Raw genomic sequence first — 21,468 nt, forward strand, 5'->3', positions numbered from 1 at the left:
TTTCTTCTGAAACCTATCAACATTTAACAAAACTGTGTTTTGCATTTTTAACCAGTTACAAAATTACTGATAGTTGTTTTTTCTCTTTTTTTGGGAGGTGGGGGGAGAGGGGACCGAAAAGACAGACAACTGTAAGGACTTGCAGCAGATTCTGATTCTTTATTTTGTTTGACCTGATTTAACGAGCTTCTTCTGTTGAAATATCATAGTCTATGTTGGGAATTATGTCAGGAAGCACAATATGTGCAGTGTGGGTGAGTGAGCTTGCATAAACTGTCAATGAAGATCAATTATAGGAATTATTGAATTACACATTAGATAAGTAGCAGATGACTTCTTTTTGCATGCAAGTGTGGTGTTAGCTATTTTTGTCTAAATTAAAATATAGCCATACAGGCAGGGAAAATTTGTCACTAAGCGTCACAAGCTGCCTGGGTTTATTGATTATTTTTTCCTTTATGATTGAAGTCCTGCAGTTTTGTGGTTTTGGCGTGAAGCACCATGCAGATGATGTGAGAGAGCATCAATCTACTAACAACGTGCAATTAATATGTAGCTTGGGCAGAAATGGCTACTTACACGACTTGATAGAGATGAAAAGAAAAATGTTATTTAGCAGTTGCCATTTTCTGATGTTAGTACTTCTGATTCAAGCTGTGGGAGTTGTGTGTCCTCCTGCTCATACCACAGCTGGGCAGTTGACAACATGGTGGTGAGGCAGGCTCGTTCCTGCATTTTTACAATTTATAAATATCCTGTGTCAGCCTGTTTGTTGTGTATTTTTGAATGTCTAGATGGTATTTTTGCCCCAAGAAGCTACCTAGAAGGTGGGAAGACTGGCTCAGGAATAGCCATCCTTTAGCAGACTCTAGAGAGCTGTTGAACACCGCTGCCAGCATCGCCCTGGCTGTGCCTCCGGCTCAGTTTGTCACTGAAGACAGCTTGGATGAAAAAAAAAAAAAAAGGAAGCAATAGGATTTAAGAGCCCTTTTCAACAGAGGAGTAGCTGTTCTTATTCACAGGAACTAGGTAATGTATCATCTTTTGATGTTGGGGTACTGAAAGGCGTCAGAATGAAACCCAGGAGAATACAGAGGACAGAGAAGAAACGAACTATGCAGCCTGCATGCAAACACTCTTTTATTCCAGCATCTTGTACTCTAAAATGTAAAATCTTTATCCCCAAATACCTGTTACTCTTCTCATGGTGGACTGAGTTGACGCAGAACCCAACCTCCTCCACTGCTTTTACTGCTGTCTTCTAGAGGATTCTAAGCGGGAGCTGGTGGTCTGATTTAGAAGACTTGTTAGCAAATAACAATTAGTGTAGACCTTTTTGTCATTTCTATTTGTCATTTTGAGGTTCTCCATTAGGCTTTTTCTGATAATTGTTTGATATGAAAAGCTAACTGATTTCTGTTTCATGTTTGAAAGGTTTAAGAAGTGTATTATTTACAATGGCTCAGCAAGCCTGCACCTCTGCCTTTGTTTCCAAGAAAGTAATTGCTATTAGCTGTTTTCACCCACTGGCACAATTCGTAAATGCTGCTTCTGTTCCATTTTAAAACTTGAGAGAATCAATGTCCAAGACTTTCATTGCACTGAGGAAATCTAGATAGCTGAGTGCTGGGAAGAGCAGAAGGTAGAACATATTCTACCTTTGTACTTACGTGATTCGTTCAATTACAAAAGAATTTGAAACACAAGCATGAAAACAGCTTTTATTAAAAATTGATTTTTAAAACGTTAGGAAGGAAATCCATCTGCAGTCATTTACAAACACAGGATAAAAGTAGCCCCTAACCCTTTTCTATTGCAGGTAACATTTATTCCACAGAAAGTCTTTTATGTGGAGTTTCCATTCTTCTTTCAAAACTAGTATTTTAGCATCCACCCTTTGGCAAAAAAGGGCTAAGTGCAATTTCTTGGAAGACCATAAACATTGGACCATTGCTACAACTTCCCACAGTCACAACCTCCCCAGTCTTTTGTTTCTGTTTTTGTTGTTTTTGCCATTTGTGGAAGAATGTACTGGTTTTGTAGCCTTTTTCTTCCAGGTAGCAAAGGAAACGTTAAAGTGTGAGCCAGGCTAATAGCACATCAGGTCTGGTGAACAGCAGCTTGACCTGCAGAACAGCCAGAAATTGTCATTCAGTCCTTACGTGAACATCAAGCTACTTTGCTCTTTGTCACTGCTCTCTCTTAATCACTTATTCATCACAAGTCTTATCATGGAAAAACTGTTTAAAAATCACAATTCCACAATAGTCACTGTAAAATATTTATTGGCCTCCAAGCAAACAGTAAAGAAGTAATTCTAGAAGAATTAAATAAAGTAACATGTAGGCTGCCATTGCTGAGTTCTTCAAGACAGGAATGAACACACCCACTCAGAGCAAGAACATCTTAAATCTGTAAAGTACCAAAATCGTGATTCCAAATTAAAAAATAGACAGGCAATCATATCTAAATTCCTCTTAGTCTTACCTGGAAAAGTCCTTCTACATTAAAGCTGTCATTTAATCCATTTGATGCTTTTATTTTTACTCTGAACTATTGCTACTATTGTTCTTTCCTACCTTATTCATGCCTGCCATCATGCCTGTATGGCTACTGTGCACAGATTGTTTACTGGAATTTTTTGAATAAATCTTCAAAAGAAAAAAGATATAATTTCTCCACGTTCACTTATATGAATAAGTCAAGTCTACCTCTATATCTTAATTCATCAGTTATATCTTAATTCATCAGGTAGTAATAAGATATTTTTAAAAGAGCTTGCATAATTTTAACATTTATTTTGTTTATTTCAATACTGAATTTTAATGTTTCAGTCTGACAGTATTTGTTTTACTAAACTGTAGGTACGAGTGAATGATTCTATTTTGCTTTTAGATAACAGATCCTGGGACTCTTAATCAAGCACGTTGTAGCCACATCTGTCAGCTGACGCTGGGCTGCAGAAAAACACCTTATGCTTCACAACGACTTCTACATCAGAGACAACTGGAACAATTGTCCCAGTGCGTGGATTTGATGTGAGCAGGCTCCTCCCAGCTTTTGATGTGTGATGCTCTGATTTTCTACTTTCATGTCTTCAGATCCCATCTGCATAGGTACAGTGAACTTACAATGAATGAACTGTACTGTGTGACTGGTACTGAGCTGACCTACCTTGAACAAGCAATCTAACAAATGTCCCTGTTTCAAAAAGGGGGATGTTTTCCACTCCAGTAGAAAATTGATTTAGTGATGCTCCCCTCCCCAGCTGGCTGCCTGCCACTTTGTTATGTAGTGTAGGTTCAACATTAACCTATTTTATTCCATAAAACTCCAAACAATAATTTGACCTGTACTCCCTAAAATCACAATGGTATAGCAATATATGAGTATCTTTCAACGCCGTCTAGCTAACTCCTAAATTAATTCATTCTTCCACCTTTCTGGAAGTCAGCCAAAGAGATTTATGGGTATGCATGGCTCTGCTACTCATCAATATTGGATGTAGAGATGTGTGTCTGGCACATCTCTGTTTCTGGCTGATCTCAGGGATAGAGAGCAACTAAGAAGAGCCTACTACTTATATTAAGACAGAATTAATCTTTTGGGGCACTTTCCCTTGATGGTGGTCAGATTTCCATTTTCCAAATATAGCACATGGACTGGATTGAATCAGAAATTCTTTCAGGATACACACTGCTCTGCAGCCCACAGGAGGGTGGGGAGTGCTAGCTTTCTAGATGGGATTACAGCAAATGGCACTGAAACAGAGGACCATCTCACAAGCAAGCAAATGATTGCTGTGATGAACTAAAGGGTGTCTTTCTAGTGGATTCCTTGATTTAGGGCAAGGAAAAAATCCTCCTTTAAACCACTAGAATTCATTTGTCCTAGGACCAATTGAAGATTAAATTCTATTAATCGCTTTTAATTGTGCTCTCACAGAATTTCTTATCTTCATTATAAAGATCTCAGTTCGTTTCTTCTTTGGGAATCTAGGCAAAATATAATTTGATACGGCCATCACTGTATCTAAATTTCAGAATAATTGAGTATTTTGTCATATGCAATTTCCAGATGACAAACTGCACCTGTACTGTTCTAGGTTTTATCTTCTGAAAGAGTTCAATATTGCCTTCCTTTCCACTTCACTGAAAACATGCAAGTAGTTCTTTAGCTACATTTAAAATAAAAAAATGTTTACTGTAATTGCTCAGATACTTTGTCAGTTTTGCTTTAATTAAGCCCCTGTCACTTGTTGCTCTGCAACATGCAATTCCCACTATGTCATGACAAATTTAGTTTTCAGCTGCTGCAGGGAATGTTAATGTGACCACATCAATATTCATGTGTCTTGACAGATCGTGAGGTTTAATAAATTGCTTTCTATAAAATAATTTTTGTGAAATCAGGGGTGTTCCTGTAATAGCACAAAGGAAGCCTGAGGTTGAGGTCTGAAAAAAAGAAATCATTTGCTTCTCACGGTATCTAAAAATTAATAAATTATTTCTCCAGTAAGTAATGATGTAGTTGCTCTAGGATAAAAAAAAAAAGGAAAAGAAAAAAAATGTGGAAGACAATTATGAGGGAAAAAAAAAGGTTCATTTTCATGTGGTTAATGGCACCTTCACCTCTGATGTTCCCAGATGCACTCATTTCACACTGTCTCTTTTTCTTGCTTACCTCAGGGGGAATCTCCTGTATTCTTCCACCTTCATTATTGGGACCCAACTATACTACCTTATAGGTATAGGATACAAGAGGCTGTTCCTTTTTCTATGAATCTGAGACAAGTTTTATAGTTTTAAGGCATCAGTGGTATAAAGTACTTTAATGGAGCTTTGCTGGAACTAATAGTCTCATTATCAAGGAAAAAAAGAATTTGACAACATCAGACTCAGCATGAGAGTTTTCTCATTGAATGTTATATAACACTAAAAGTAAAGCACATTCTAAGGCTGAACAACCGGTGTCATTTGGGGAGATTCCCACGGAACTAATCAAAGTAATACTGCAAATCAGTCGGGAGGCAAGGACAGGGACAGGTGATACTTTAGCCTTGAGATGCGACTCCCCAGAATCTAACAATAGTTTTGAGTTTAAGTTGTGGTGAAACAACCAAACGGAAATACAGTGATCAATGCAATTGCAAAGTTAGGTAAGATGGTGTCCCCTCATAAGAAGGAGGGGACCGAAGTGAAGCTTGTAGCCAGGAGAGTGAGGCTCATGAACAAGAGGGCAGAAAATTCTGAACATTTTTCCAGTATAAATTGCTTCTGAGTGCTTAAGGTGGCAAACCTGTAGAACAGCATTCAGAAAGGAAGATAACCTCATTTTCTCAGCTCAGCTTCTTTCCATTGCCTTAACCCAAACTTTATCAACAAAAGAAAAAAAAAATCTTTCGTTTATGTGATTGATATCAGAACTTTAATTTCTACCAGCTCTTCTCTTCTAATTATTTAGTATGGCTCTCCAATGTTACAGTGATATCAGTAAGAGACACAGACATGCTTGGTGGGTATTAGCAGTGAAAGCTGCTTTTTAGAGCACTACAGAGACTTTACTCTGTAAAGAAATGCCTCATGAATTTTAGTTCTTATGCCTTAGAAACTATACCTCTATGTATTATTCAGTTTGCTTATAGCCTGATTACTTTGGAGTAGGGGCCATGTTCTGCAGAGAACAGCTGGGCAGCATTGCTTGGAATATTCACACCAGTCTAAGACACAAGTATTCCTTATTATTCTGGGATTCGCCTGCAGCTTCTATAAATGCTTGGTTTGCTGATTAAAAAAAAAAAAAAGGATTGTTAGTGACTCACTTCAGTTACTGTTTCATTTTGGTTGCACCAGAACCAGCAAGATTATGTTCTGGCTTAAAGAGAAATTCAGCCTAGGGTTGAAATGTTAGGAGAGTTTGGGAACGTGGACAATCACTGAACAGTGTTAGCTGGAATGAGGAATCCTCAGAGCCTAGGATTGGGTGTGAAGAGCATCGCATGTATCTGTTTGCATTTTTAAAATAAAAAACATACAGATGATGACCATGTAACTAATAGCAAAGCTACCGTGTTTATTTAAAACATTATTTGAATGGGTTTTAGGTGTGCAAATGTAAAGAAAATAAAAACGTATTAAACACTGAAAATAAGCACTTACATAATGCATAAGCACATTGCTAATACAAACAAAAACCACCTTTAATATTTCAATCAAAGTAACCTTGAATATTATCAGATGTAGCTCACAAGTGGAAGTCTAGGGAAGAAACACCTAGCAACCATTTAGGTCTCTTAAAGTTTCATTTCCTTTCTGCTTGTCCTAGGAGAATGATTGCAGTGCTTTTTTTTTCCTTTTCTTTCCAAAAATTATGTGGAGGAGATTAAAAATATTGCAGAGGAAAGACAATATAATTGTTTTCCTGGTGATTATTTCTCTTTGCTTTCCTCTTTCTCTGAAAAGGAAGTTACTTACCTCTTCCTTAACTGTTATTTTTCACTATATATGTTTTGCAAAGATGTATATTCGATGTAGGCGTGCATGACTATTGCAGCTAAGTTGGATATTTTCTGATACTTCAGGAAAATAAAGCTGAAAAAGTGTGCCTAGGTTCTAAGGATTATTTAAGTCCTGATAATCAAAGGTGAAAACTACTTATTGTCAGGGGTTTAAGCCAGAACACAAGTCAGCCAGGTTTAAAGCTTTATTTTGATGCAGAAAGTGGTCACCTAGCTGTGATCAGGGTTAGCTTGGTCTATTACAGGATCTTTTAAGTACTGTTGGATTAGAGAAAGGACTAGAGCAAATAAGGGCTAATATGTATTTTTTTAAAAAAGTCATCCATATAGATTAGCTATGATTAATGCCAACCATAACATTAAACAACAACAAAACCACTGAAGAACCTGATTTATTTCTGGGGTCCACATACTCTGGAAGCCTAGATTGCAAACTGATACCAGTCTGTATGGACAGAGTAGTGTTAAGATTTGAAACAGCAGAACTGAAGAGATTTCCAGGGTAGGACAAAAGATAGGAATTTTTTTTGGTAATGCTCAGCTCTTAGAACTGTGATACAATGAGCCTTTTTATTACCTTCTACCCATATGTAAATCTCAGGAGCTGCTCTGGAGATGATATTTAAGAGTGATGCTGCTTTAAATCCAGAGGTTCCCAGCTAGATGATGTTGGGGTGTAGTGGGGGATTTGGCATCTTGTTGCCCATTAAAATAAAGCTATGTTAGTTTGGGTGAGAATATGACTGTCAGGTTCTTGGTGAAAAGTTAGCATACTTGTATACCCGATCTTTTGCTTTTATACCTATTTCGTGTCTTATACCCCAAGCAAGCCTGAAGGATGTTACAAACACTAACAAGAAATCTTTGGAACACAGTCACCTTGGCACACTATATAACAGCATGAGGGCAGAGAATTTTGGCCAAGGCAATAAAGGAAAACTCCTACTTTTATAATAAAAAAAAAAAGGGCCAAACAGATGGTAACCAAATCAACGCATGGTGACATGTCAAAACATGTTGAGCACCATATTGGGATCTGTTTAGGGAAAATCATAGAACTATTCATTCTGTTGAGCTTTTGAATGACCTATTAATTTAACAGCAGGAAGTAAACCCCTGTTTCATACAATTGCAGGTCTGCTGATGATCCTTCAAGTTAAGTGAGGTTATCCACAGAAGTAGTTGCCAAGATCAAGAAGTGATACATACTTTGGCCGTTCTGAAGACAGAAATTGTATACTATGATTGCTCTCAATTAAAAAGATCAGACTTATGAAGGAATCATCACTTTCACTCTGAAGACTTCAAGTCACCAATTTAAAGGAAAATGAAATACATGTTTCTCTGAAAGGGTATGTACTTTTCACCTGAGACATCAGGAATGGTTACTAAGGTTTTATTGCCGAAATTGTACAGCTTCTCTCCTCAACTTATTCCATCTGCCACTTCAGCTTTTTTTCTTAATGTTTTGATAACAGTTCTGGTACAGCTGTATTTTTTTTGCTGCTGTTTCATTTCATAGGTAGATATTCTTGTTTATGTGAGTCTTTTACACAGCAACAAAGAAGAAAAGAACTGTATGTGATCTGCTGCTGCTTATGTGATCATGGCTGTTTCTAGCAAACGTATTTATTTAAGGGCCTTCTTGAAGGGAAACAATCTAACTTGAGCCCTCACCTGAATTATTAGGAAAAATGAATCTGTCCCAAAGAATGCTTTGAACAGCCAGCTGCCTTTCTTGCAAACACTCAACAGTACATAAACAAGGAGAACTTTATTAGGGAAAATTAAGTTATTAACATGAAAATTGTAGCAAACAACTTCATACTTTAGTTGAACCTGCTGGGCAGTTGAGAGGCCAGTTATCAAACTGAGGCAGACTTGTTAATCAGCTCAGCTGGCTGGTTACACAAATTCAGGTTATTGTGTGGGACACCCAGAGGTCGTGTTCTTCTTATAGAAGTATGGCAGTCTAATGTGGATGAAATGAAACATCTGATGACCCATATCCTCATCCAGTTTGTGGATTGGCTGTTCTACACCACCCCACAGCGATGAAAAGAGACTCAGCCACAGCTTGCTATTTGAACACAATAGGGAAATGAACTGTCAGAAGGAGAACCCGGCTATGTTGCTTCCCCCACTTCTAGATCTAAACTATTGTACAGATATGGTAATTTCCCAAGTGGCATTAGAAATGGTGTGGATATCTAACAGTGATTTTGGCAGTTACGAGAGCTGGGGCTAATGGCATTTGTGGAAAAGGTAGGCTGGAGAAGGGGAAAGTCAGAGGAACCTAAAGTTATCTTTGGTTGGAAGGCAGACAGCTGAGACTTGCCCAAAATCTAGGGCAGAGACAAGATGGGGTTCCAATTATCAAGGTGGTATTTTACTAAAACGAACTAGCATGAAAATTGACTGGTTTAAGAAAAAGTAGCTCTTTATTGCTTCTTTTTAAGAGCTGATCACTCCTGTGCTTTGCAGCTGTGGATGAGACATAGGCAATGACAGTGTCCTGAGTGGAATCCAAAAAGCAAATTGGCAGTGCAGGTGGTGGACAGTAAATTAGATTTTAAAAACTCTTTCAGGTTTAATAACTTGAAATGAACCCAAACTTTGAGACAAGAAATATGCTAAAAATATGTCAGTGTTCCAGAGGTGGCCTGGAAGAGGTAGAAAGAAGAACAAATTGGTAAAAGTGATTTGTATAAAGCCATAATGTAATCACTCCACCAGTGCATTACGTTATCAGCTAGCTGCCAAGCCACTATTAGCACAATTAAGATGAGTGCTGGATAGCGAAACGTCGTTTTATGTCACTCCACAGCATGATGGTTATTTTTAAGGAACCCTATCACCTAGATTTCTCTTACCAGCTTAACCCCTGCCAAGGCACTGTGTAACAAGAACCAGTGCTTTGAGACAGAGTCCTGCACCCTGTGTAACTGCGGATAGCATCAGCGCTTCATCCCTGTGTTCTGCGCTGCCCTCCCTGTGACTGAGGCGTTGAACAAGGTCGTGGTGCGCGCACTTGGCGTTGGGATGGGTGGCACACAGGAGTGGGTGCCAAGCTCCAGCATTCCCACCATGATTTCACTTGCAAACTAATGACCCTATACATGAAGAAAAGGGCTGGTGAACACACACACCCAAAAAAAAGGCATAAAGGTGAAATATGCACTCCAAATAACATGTAAAGCTGCTGAAAACGTTTTATTTTCCCTCTGGCAGTTCGCTGCTGCCAACTGTGACGTCCACTTTGTCCTTGCTCCAGCTCGCTCCTCCTTTTGCAGATCTGCCACAAAAAAACACAGAAAAAGCGTTAAGACAGGGGCCAAGCGGCCCACCCTGACAGGATCGCCCCCACCCCCTCGGGCCCGCTCCCGCAGCGCCTCACGGGAGGCCGCGGCCCCGCCATTGGCCGAGGAGCGGGCGCCGGGCTCGCGTCAGCGGCGGCGGCGAGGCCCCGCCCTTAGGCGCCGTTCAAACCGGGGCGGCGGGAAAACGGGGCCGGGGCCTGGGGCGCGCGGCGAGGGCGGGAAGGGGCCGGGCACGCGGGGCCGGCGCTGAGGGAAGGGGCGCGGCGGGGCCGCGGCGCTGCGTTCTTGCAGCCGCGCTGACGGGATGCTGAAGTTTAAATGCGGTGCCCGGCAGCCGGCAGAGCCCAGCCCCATGGAGCCCATCGCCAGCCGCGTCTCCCGCCTCAACTCGCTCTTCCAGGTAAAGAGCGGCTGGCCTGGGGTTTGGCGAGCTCCAGTCTGGCCATACCGTGTGCCAAACGCAGCTCTTCTTGTTGGGGTGGGCCCCCACAGCATGCCTGGGGGGGGGGTATGGAGGAAGGGGCAAAAGGAAACAATACTTCCTTCAAGTTCAAAGTGCGTACCGTGTTCACGTGAAGCTGAGGGGATAGTAGCTGGTCTTCTTTTCACCTGCACCTCTTAATGTTTTACCCTGAGGGGCTTTTCCCACATAAAGGTGTAATATTGCATTTTGTGGCTTCCAGTCTGCAGTTTTTTTCATGGTGATGTAACCCAGGGTTTGTCATAAGGTGGATTTACCTAACCAGCTGCTATTTGATCAGCTGATGTTCAACAGCTTTCGCTTCTAGAGCTAATATTGATGCCGATTGCTTAAACTATTTGTGCCATGGAAAAAACATATGGTACAATGTCAAGAACACGCCAGTCAGATGAGAATCAGCAGTAGATTGCAGACAATTTCAGGAAAGCTGTGATTTGAACTTTAACAACCTTTACAAGATTGCTTTGTCTAGAAGTCAAATGCCTGTGACAGCTCTTACAGATTGACGTAGAGAATTGATATATTTACCTGGTGCTTTTTGCCTTATTTGTCTAATTTCTAAAGTAGTAATTTTTAAATAGATAATATATAATCTGTTCTATACATATGTTATTGATTTGAGGCTTTTCATTGTTGTCTGATACTCCATCTGCTGTTGCTTCTTTTTTATTCCAGGGGAAGCCACTCTTTGTGACTCAACAGCAGATGTCTCCTCTCTCCCGGGAAGGCATCCTTGATTCTTTATTCGTTCTTTTTGAAGAATGCAGAAACCCCTCTTTAATGAAAATTAAACCTGTGGGCAACTTTGTCAAGAAGTGTAAGTGGTTTTTAGACTAATCTTTAGGTGTTATTTTAAAACATAATGCTTGAAAATATAAATGTTTAAATGATGCTCTAGTTATTTGTTAATGATTGTAACGTAGGACTTGCATCTGACTTCTTGTGGACAGACCCGATGTTGCAAGGGGAACCTTGTCAGGCCCAAAAAGGCCAGTGGCTTTTGAAGTGCTGTGACTCTAAAGCACACGCTTCATAGCTTGTATTTTACTTGTAGTTGAAGAGGCACTTTTGATAAAAGTATAAAGTTCCGAGTATATATAATGAAGTTATATCAGAAGTTTGAAGCAGGGCAGTGACTAAAGGGGAGGAGAGATATAGAAATTAACTTGCTAATATGTGTCTCTTTCAGCTTGAATTAGTATTTCAGATTCCATGTCTTAGCCTATTTCGCCTGTGTGACCTATAAGTAGTAATCCTGTACTTCAGAAATAATTCCCAATGGAAGAAATCTGTTACTGACAACATGCTCAGATTCTTTCTTTTTTTAAAAAAAAAGCTTAATCAACTTTTCTATTAGGATACACAAAAAAATTTGTTAAAGGTAATTTATGTACTCTGTAAGAGTTCCATCCAACAGTTTCAAGATGTTAATTAGGCTGAGAGTAGTTTTTTGCTGGAGTCTGAAGAATTTTTAGAACACTCTACAGAGAGCACTTGTTTATCACAATGCGTTCCGTTGGAAACTAGTCAATGGGAAGCTTAAACCAAACATCTGAAATAAATGCCAACGGTTATTTGTTAGACAATAGACTAGTGCCTCCCACAGGCAGAGGGCTGAACCCTGCCACTTGACTTGTGGAACTCACTGGATAAAGCCCTCTGATTTAACGAATATATTTTGTGTTGGCAAACGATGGTTGGAAAGAAATTAGAAACAAAAGAGGCTATCAGCCTCTGATGTTATGAATGGGATAGAATTATGGTTGCTATGGGAACTGTCTTAGCATTTCCTGATTCTTTTGTATGCACCATATTTCAGTCTTAACTATGCATTAATACTGTCTTTTTCTAGTACTTGTATACACTTTTTTTAAAGAAGCATATTCTGGAATGATTTAACATTTCTATAGAGACTGGAATGAGAAGACTGCTTTATTTTTCTATTCCCTGTTGCGAATGTTGTGTTCATATTTAGTGTAAAAATAAGTGTTTTATTTTTATAGATGCAGAGACTATAGCTGAATTAAGGGAACTGCAACCAAGTGTGAAGGATTTTGAAGTAAAGAGTGTGGTTGGCTGTGGTCACTTTGCAGATGTAAAAGTAGTAAGAGAGAAAGCTACAGGTGATGTGTATGCTATGAAGGTGATGAGCAAGGAGTCCTTGTTGGCGCAGGAGCACGTATGTATATTTTGTTGTTATGATGGTAGTACAACAAACTACAAGTTGTGAAGCATTTCCTTTTTGTCACTACAATTATACTTAATTTAATTTTTATAAATTTACAAATTTTTATTTAATATGGAATGGGAAAATCATTTCACATTTCAGTGAAGTAACACATTTGTGTGTAGTTTTGCTGTGGCTAAAAGTCATCATCATAGACCATGAATCTACTAGGTGAGGTACCATTCAAAACAAAAAAAATCCTTGTCTCAAAGAGCTTATCATCTAATTATTAAACAAGAAACAATAGATGAAGAAAATACTAAATCTGTATTGATCAGCTTGATGAACAACTTGATGTCTTGAATTTTCAGGCAATCTATTCGTTAAGTTATTTTTTTAATTTTAAAGAGCAATGTAGAATGTCAAGAGTGGGTGTGAAAGCAAACTGGTGACTGAATTTTTACGGAGAGCCTCTCATTAACTTGAGAGATGTGCTACTTGAAAACTTTGATTAAAAAAAAAGGTAATGGAGGTTGTTTCCAGAGGCTAGTGACAAGTAGAAGTTAATCTTTCATTGATGAGAGATGGCATGGAGGACAGATTCCGTGAAAGGCCTCATGAACTTGTACAGTGATATCTAAATGAGTTGTTCCCAATATATGGCTGCAGTTATGTTGCTCCTGAGATTCTCTTCACTGTCTGTGGTTGTCAAAAATGAAATTAAATTGAAATTACTCTTGCTGTGGCACAGGTTGGCAAGAAAAGCAAACTATAATGTTACCCTCAGTATGACACACAGTGAAAGTAGGGACCACTGATCTTGATGAACTAGCAATATTTCTGTAATAAAACTAATTCCTTGTTGTCCGGCTGCACATATGAATAATGGAATAGTTGCTAAAGTAGGATTTCAAGATAAACTTGTATTATATCTTACATGAATTTGTTACAGAATTAGCTGTGAGATGCTACTCTGTAATTGTCGCAGCATCTTTTCTGCTTTTTGAGATTACTTTTATTTTATTAGGGCCAATCCAGATGAGGTCAGGATGGCACTCCAAACTGGTAGATGCTTCTCCAGTTTGACGGGAGAGGTGAGCTTTGCTGCAGGGACTGTTCAGTTGCAAAGGAACTAAACAAAAGGTGTGAGGGGAACTGAAAGCAGAAGGTGTAAAATTACTCCTTTAAAGGTGCATATCACAAGGAAATGGCATTTAATGGTTTCTAAGTATTTTTTTGTGTTAGTGATGTGTGTCTTTGGCACAGACTTTCATCTTTCTAAAACTAGGGAATTCTGATATATTCTAACGCATTTTGATCAGGATGTAACTGAACATTTTCTTTTTTATAGGTGTCATTTTTTGAAGAAGAACGCAGTATATTATCTCAGAGTACCAGTCCATGGATTCCACAGTTACAGTATGCATTTCAAGACAAGAAAAATCTCTACTTGGTAAAGAATACTTTGTTTCTTCTTTATTGAACACTGTTACCATTGTTATACTTAAGAAGAATGTGATGGCTGAAATGTGCTTATCTTCTGTAAATTTTCCTGCATTCCATTCTGCTCTTTGATATGTGTCCTGTATAATAAGGGGGAGTTGAACGGAATGTCTTAGATACATATAAATTGTATCTCTTCCTCTAAATCTTTATGTAGGTTATGGAGTATCAGCCTGGAGGGGACTTACTGTCACTCTTAAACCGATATGAGGACCACCTGGATGAGACTATGGTGCAGTTCTATCTTGCAGAGCTGGTTCTGGCTATTCATAGTGTTCATCAGATGGGCTATGTACACCGGTAGGTAAAGATTGCTTTGCATTGGACATAGTATTTAATCAGTATTGTTCCAGATAGCGTTCTGGAATGATGCATTCTTGTTTTTTATATTCTGTCCTCTTCAAGGACAGTGTTTCACGTGCTGTATCAGGAGAGAAAATTAGAAAATTAATCATACTCCAACTATAATTGCAGCTAAAAGCATTAACTTTGATATAAAGTTCAAACTGAAATTAGAAGAGGATTGTTACATATATTTTCTGGAGGCTTAGTAAAAATAGGCCTTAATGTTGCACTATGGAACAAAAATCTTCTCCAGCAATGAAGGCTTGTTGTTATTAGAACCAAACATTACAGGAAAGTAGTGTAATTGTTAAAGCTTGTTGTATGGGTGAACAGGGCGGTATAGTATGTTGGAATAGTTAAATATCACTGAGTTTTCTAAAGATCATATCAAGGCATGGAGGCTATAACTGTATGCATTTTTCAAATCACATTAGTGATTTACCCCATTTATTGATGGATATAACTGAACATTTCCTTTTTTTTGTAGGTGTCCCTTTCTAAGGAAGACTTGTTCCGTAAATTTATTCTATTCTGAGACTTTGAAAATGTTATGTAGCATTTTATGTTCCAAGCAGCTGTAGTGGCTGCACTTAGAGCATGCAGGCTGTGGCTTTCTAATGCAAGGTGGCTGCCTGGATTTGAAAGATGCACAGAATAAGTTGGGAGGAAATTTAGGATGAAAGCTATGTAATACTTTGCTGTAACTCAGTTACAACATAGGCAAAGTATCACAATAGGTTAGTGCAAAACCATCTTTTCTTTCCATCTTTTGTCAACGACTGTTAAATTTCCATGAAATATGGGGAACTTCACTAATTTCATATTTACTTGGAAGCAGAATAACGACTGGAAGTAAGACTCAAATCCAAATCCATTGTTAAGGTGTTATGCAGCTGAGCATATGGTTGAGTGTAGCTGAAAAGCGAGGTACTGATGTGCAGATGTGACAGTAGGGAACAGCATAAAAAGGTACTGATTGCTTTATTCTTTGCTTACAGAGATATCAAACCAGAGAATGTTCTTATTGACCGAATAGGACACATTAAACTGGTGGACTTTGGGTCAGCTGCGAAAATGACAATAAACAAAATGGTAACAATGTGGATTTAAGATTTGTCTATGGCTTGTTTGGATATTCCAGTCAAAAAGAGAACTGATGTTATATGTGTTCCTTGATTACACCTTGTTCTGCCTTTCCTGTTCAATGTGGAATCTATTCACAATGATTTTTTTCCATTCATGAATGTCTTTTTGAACATGAACTTGGCTGTCTTTTGCAGCTCTCAGTAAATATATATTTGCGTATCCAAATTTTAATATGTAAGTAGGGTAAAGGCAAGTCTTTCCAATGGTGCTGTATTGCAATACAAAATCATATTTTTAGAGATTCTCACAACTGTTAAATGCTGTGTTTAAAGAAGGTTATGGATTTACAGTTGTTTGCAATTGGACTGATAGTTATGTTTGCTGTAACTAAGCTGGCATAGTTTTGAAGACAGGGAGCTCTAAATTAAATTGAGTCACATTCCAATGTTCAGGGATTCAGCTTTACCCACCAAAAGGCACTGTATTCAATGCTGTGAATAAGTTGAACTTTTTTATAAGTTGATTCTAAAATTAGCAAACTGCATACAATTTCAAACAATAATTTGAAATAGAACTAAGTGAGAATATGGAGTTATAGAACAGATTCCTCATTTGTTCCATGATTTCCGATCTTTCATTTTTTCATTTTTCCTCGTTCTTCCCTTTCCGGTGTTTCTCTGCATTGCATTTTTCTTGTAAGTTTTTTTTCTTCATATGTTATCTATCTTTTCAGTCTTCTTCAGGTTTCTGTGTTAGTTTCCCTGCTTGTTTGTTTCACTCTTTTATGACAGTGCAAGTATAATTTCAGTTTTGGTTTCTGAATTACCTTTTCTAAGCACTCATGAAATTTGAATACTAGCTGATCCTGAACACAAGGCAAAAAGGTAGGGATGACACAGAATGGAATGAAAGCAGGGAATAGTTAAGTCTACATTTGACTTTTTTGAAAATTGAGCTCTGTTGTTCCCATTAATAGCAGTTGAAGCAGTAAGTAGTGCTAGAGTATGCATACTGCTCAAAACATCAGTGTTCGGTAATGCTGTGCTTTTTATAATGCTGCTATTTTACTTCAGCTGCATATAGTTTGCAGTGACAGCTCTAATAATTTGACGCCTTTTTTGTATCAAATAGCTTTCTTTCTGTAACTTCACTTGGAATATCTTTGCTTCTACTGCTTCCAGGTAAATGCCAAGCTACCTGTTGGTACACCTGACTACATGGCACCAGAAATGCTGACAGGACTGAATGGGGATGGGAAAGCTTCTTATGGCCCAGAATGTGACTGGTGGTCCTTAGGAGTCATTGCATATGAAATGATTTATGGAAGATCTCCGTTCACTGAGGGAACATCAGCAAAAACTTTCAATAACATCATGAATTTCCAGGTAGAGAGAATTCCTTCCATGTTCCTGGGTAAAAAGGTTGTCACTAAAGACTATATATTTTTTTTACAGTTGGGAAAAGGAGCTTATGGATGTTTCTTACTTTGACAAGTTCATAAAATATTTAGTGTATGTGTGTGTATATATATATATGCTTTATAAAGATTTTAGTATTTTATTTATACATAACTCTGTATTGCAGATATAAAGTTATTTTTTATAGCAGCTGTCCAAAAATAACCATCTGCAATACAGTAATTAAAAAAGATTTAGCTGTCCGTTTTAGGGACCTGTAAGTGTAGCATCTCCAAAATAATCTAGGAAAAAAATTGAAAGGATGCATCATGAATTGATAAAGTTTTCAAATGATACTATTTCTGGATAGTAAAGCAAGGGCCAACTATGAAGAGCTGCAAAAAGACTTGAGGATATTGAGTGTCTGATTAAAATGTCATGTGAAATTTAGTGTAAATAAATTCAAACCAATGCATGTAAAAGGAAAAGTATCCCAACTTTACCTAGTGGTGGGCTCAAGAAAAGTATTTTGAAATTATGATCTAGAAAAATGTTCATTTAGTTCTTAGTAACAGAACAAAAATAGTACATCGAATGGTACGAGTTAATAGGAAAAAAAAATCATTTATCTGGGAAAAAGTGAATGAAGAGTGATTGTCTATTATATCTTCTAGTATGAGAATTAGGGGCATCAAATGAAAGTAGCCAGCACTGACTACAGAACAAACCCAAAAGGATACTTCACACAGCACATTATGGCAAAGATCTCCCCAGCATAAATTTGCAGCTACTGAACATTTATATGGGTTCAAGGAGTAACTAAACAAACCCAGAAGAATCTTCAAAGAAGAATGCATTGAGATCTGGCAAATACGAAGATATCATCCCTGGTTCAGAAAATTCTAAGCCACAAATGCTTGGAAGCTTGGGAGGATTCTCTGGGGAAGTGTCTTGTACTCTTCTGTTTGTGTATGCCATTGACCATTGTTCAGCATAAGATGGTGAACTGGGTCTACTGTTTGTCTGATCTAATATTTATCTACTATTCATCCCTTTTGCCTGATGTATCTCAGGTTATTGAAGCTTAAGAATCTTACTGTTCTGAGACTGTTTTGCTACTGAACAAAATTCTTTTCTTTCTAACCCAGAGGTTTCTGAAGTTCCCAGAGGATGTGAAAGTCAGTGGTGAATTTCTTGATCTGATCCAGAGCTTGCTTTGTGGGCAGAAGGAAAGGCTGGGTTATGAGGGACTCTGCTGCCATCCATTCTTTGCTAAAATTGACTGGAATAATATCCGTAACTGTAAGTAGAATAACACTGTATTCATAAACATTTCTTGAGTAACATGAAAATGTGTACAATGTATTTAAGTGCGTTTGATATGAGCCATTAATAATGAAACAAGACTGTGTTCTGGTGTACATGTTTTTAACAAAACAATTTGTTCTGGTTTTTGGATAGGATGTGTTAACATCTCTTAGATGAAAATTGTAAGGTAAGATGAAGTTTAATACGTTTCTATATGAATTTCTGATGCAATTGCCATATTACTGTAGGTACTAGACTAGAAAATCACAGTGGCCTTTACATGTCTTTTATCAGATTAAAATGCATCAGTGTGTTCTTTCAGGCCTTTTGCACTTCAGTTTGATTAATTTTGGCTTTTTTAAATTGTATCTTTATCTTTCTCTCATTGCTTGTGATCCAGTTTCTAGATATATTTTTTTTTATCTTCTGTAGGTGATAAAATGTCAGAGGTCGTAGGGGGCACTGGTGTTTTTTTTCAAAGTTAATGTGACTAATAAATGACTAATTTTTTTGGGTTAAAAAAAATCTGTTCCTTCTGCTAGGAATGGAATAAAATCAATGAAGCAGATAACTTTCTATGCAGAAAGTAGTTTATAATACAAAGGAAATAACAGAATTTAGTATTTGGAAGTACTGAGGCACCAGCATTGTGGCAAAAACAAGTATTTCCCAGGTCATCAGCAATCTCTGCCTGAGTCACATTGGATACTCTTTAAGTTATTTGGACTGTAAGATTATCTGTGCAAAGAACATGTCTGCCATATATTCCTTATAAAATATGCTGCCCTGTAGTAAGAGCAATGATTGTGCTCTAATTTCCATAAATTGCTAAGCCAATGCTTCTGCTTTTGATGACTATCTCAGCACTTCATCTGTCAGCTCCACAGAATGTTTACTCACTTTTCTGTTGATTCATTAATTCTGAACTTGTGGAGCTGCCATTCTGGTAAATGTCATTGTTTCTGCCCGTAGAGAGCCTTTGAGCCCTGAGTGAGAAATCCTTCTCATCGTTTCAACGCATGTTTCCCAGGCTTCAGCTCACAATGCCTTCTTTACCCAGAATCCTGTCTAAGCTATCAGTTTCCATTTCTGAAATTTTTGTATTGCATTTTTATCATATTATCTTGTATCTGGAAAAAAAAAATGTCATTTGAGCATATGCTGTGGTGTTTCTCTGTCAATTGCCTGTCCAGCATTTACACAACTGCACAAGTTAATTGAGAGTCTTTTTGCCATTTCATGTAATAACAGTAATTTTGATGGGCAAGCCCTGATGTCATTATAAAGGTTAAAATAGTCATTTGGATTTTTTTTTTAAATCCTGTTTTCGCCTGCAGCTGTCCAGTGGATTGCATCATTCCCTGTAATATCCAGATCCACCTATGGTGAAGAGCCATGCAGTTTTGACCCCTGACTTGGTTGTTATGTCTCATACATCTTAAAAACCTCATTGTAACTGGCACAAAACACAGCAGTCCTCTTGATTTTAGTAGCAGATTCAATGTATCACCTATTGCTTTGCTCTCTGCAGTGGTTCTCCATTTGCTGGCCTATTCAGGGCAGCATCACTGTAGTTCTATTCAAAAGCCTTGATGGGTTCAGCCTGGGCTATCTAAGAGGTTTCTTTCTTATCTTGACCCCCCATGATAGTGGGGTTTAACTGGAGCAATGGCAGCCTGAGAAAATTAGGAAGCCAGTGAGTGCTGGAAGGGGTCACAGGATTTAGAATTAGACTGAGGAATCTCACTTCCTCAAGTTAATATGGTTAGATTTTTGGGGGTATAGAATATGAATTTATCTCTAACAGGTCATTGTTAAATCAATTCTGTGTCAACACACTCAGACTTCCCTCTACCCTATAAAAGCAATGATTTTATTTCTATTTCAGACTGAGAATGGTAGGGAAAAAATTGGTACCCATGCCTTGCAAGTATTTAAATTATCATGCTGGGCACTCCAGGATAACCATTCTTAATGCACCACTTTTGGTTAAGAATGTGCAATTAAGGGGGTTTTCTGTGTTACATTTTGTTGTTACAGTAACCTATGAAACATTTGATTTTTAAGTAAACCCCTCCCAAAAGGTAGTTGCCTTTCAAAAAGCTCCCATCTTTCTTGGGGTCAGTTAACATTTGTCTGTAGAAGCAGCTCTTAAGTTACATAAAGAGAACCCAGTCGTTAACCAAAGATGAACTTTAACTGAATCTGTCAACTGGTAATTTTATCCTTCCTTAAGAGTGTTTTATTGAAACATGTTTGCAGGTTTTGCTGCCTGTATTCACCAGCTTCTCCTATTTAACGACTTCTAAAGCTTTTAAAAAAACAAAACTTTCAGAAGATTGTTTTATCTGACAGAATTTTCCAAAAATATTTGGATTTTTATTTACTAGAATTAACTTATCTTTAGCTGTGATTCAGCTAAATGATCAGGATTTTAACTGAAAAGTTGATATGGTATGACTGGGTATTTGATAAGTATCTAGAATGTGAGGTAGAATACAGGGGGGTGACATACCAGATTTATTGACAACAAGGCTACATTCTGTATAATCTGTCAGTATTAATAATAATATTGCTAACCACTTCTTGTTGTCTGAAAACCAGAAATCGTATCAGCTGTTTAATCTGAAATGAAAAAAATCTGTCTAATAAAGTTTATCTGAGAGATTGTCAGAAGATTCTGTTGTAATCTGGTATATATGTATAGCATAAAGAGTCATTCATTTTAAGAACTGTTTTGTAACTGTCTTCCAAGAAGTCTTGAAATTGGAATGGCATATTTGGTCTTGCATGGGGAAGCTAAATATATGAGAAGAAAGGAACGAAGGTCTTGTGCAAACTGGAGGACTTCAGAAAGTGTTGAAGATTGATCTTAGGCTGTTTTCTGCTATTAAACAGGCAGTAACCTATATCTCCCTGTTCATAATTCTGTAATTCATCCTAAACCCCAAATTGTCATTCAGTATGCTAACAGTTAAACGTTGTGATGTTTTATTTAGCTGTTTGCCTTCAGAAAAAATGTGTTGACTTGTCTCTCTAAGTGGAGATCACTTTCATGTCAGCTTGAAGATGACTTTTATTAACAGAAATGTATGTGTTGGATCATTGCCTTGAGAGAACAGAGAAGATGTTAAGATACTGTTACATAGATGGCTTAGAACTAATATAATGTCTTTGTTCAAGTGGCCCTAGACAAAACATCCTTAAATTATGTCCGTTAGACCTGCTATTTTCTCTTTTTCTTCCATAACACTGTACTGAAATAGGCCTCTTAAAACATGAGAGACTAACGCCTAACCTACTTAAAAAGGCTGTGCGGATGCTTCTCCCCAGCAAGTATATAC

The 21,468-nt window shown here is 37.8% G+C and overlaps 1 protein-coding gene across 28 annotated transcripts in view; it reads left to right on the forward strand.

Moving 5' to 3' along the window:
• CIT (citron rho-interacting serine/threonine kinase) overlaps positions 1-21,468 on the forward strand; it is a gene marked incomplete at its 3' end in the record, with an annotated part of 121,251 nt that overhangs the window by 36,604 nt on the left and 63,179 nt on the right. For 7 of the 28 annotated variants that reach the window (XM_080559111.1, XM_080559089.1, XM_080559113.1 and 4 more), the window contains exons 1-8: positions 9,979-10,237; positions 10,994-11,135; positions 12,322-12,497; positions 13,837-13,938; positions 14,146-14,288; positions 15,332-15,425; positions 16,601-16,804; positions 17,965-18,118. In XM_080559111.1, the coding sequence (XP_080415237.1) occupies positions 10,142-10,237; positions 10,994-11,135; positions 12,322-12,497; positions 13,837-13,938; positions 14,146-14,288; positions 15,332-15,425; positions 16,601-16,804; positions 17,965-18,118 (1,111 nt within the window). In that variant the 5' untranslated portion in view covers positions 9,979-10,141. Of the gene's footprint in view, positions 1-794; positions 1,030-2,895; positions 3,117-7,652; positions 7,870-9,976; positions 10,238-10,312; positions 10,566-10,993; positions 11,136-12,321; positions 12,498-12,613; positions 13,580-13,836; positions 13,939-14,145; positions 14,289-15,331; positions 15,426-16,600; positions 16,805-17,964; positions 18,119-21,468 lie in introns of those variants that run through there. The other 21 variants (XM_080559090.1, XM_080559093.1, XM_080559092.1 and 18 more) reach the window with 9 other exon arrangements.

This window comes from Anser brachyrhynchus (genome assembly GCF_964034855.1).
Source record: "Anser brachyrhynchus genome assembly, chromosome: 17".
Lineage (NCBI taxonomy): Eukaryota > Metazoa > Chordata > Aves > Anseriformes > Anatidae > Anser > Anser brachyrhynchus.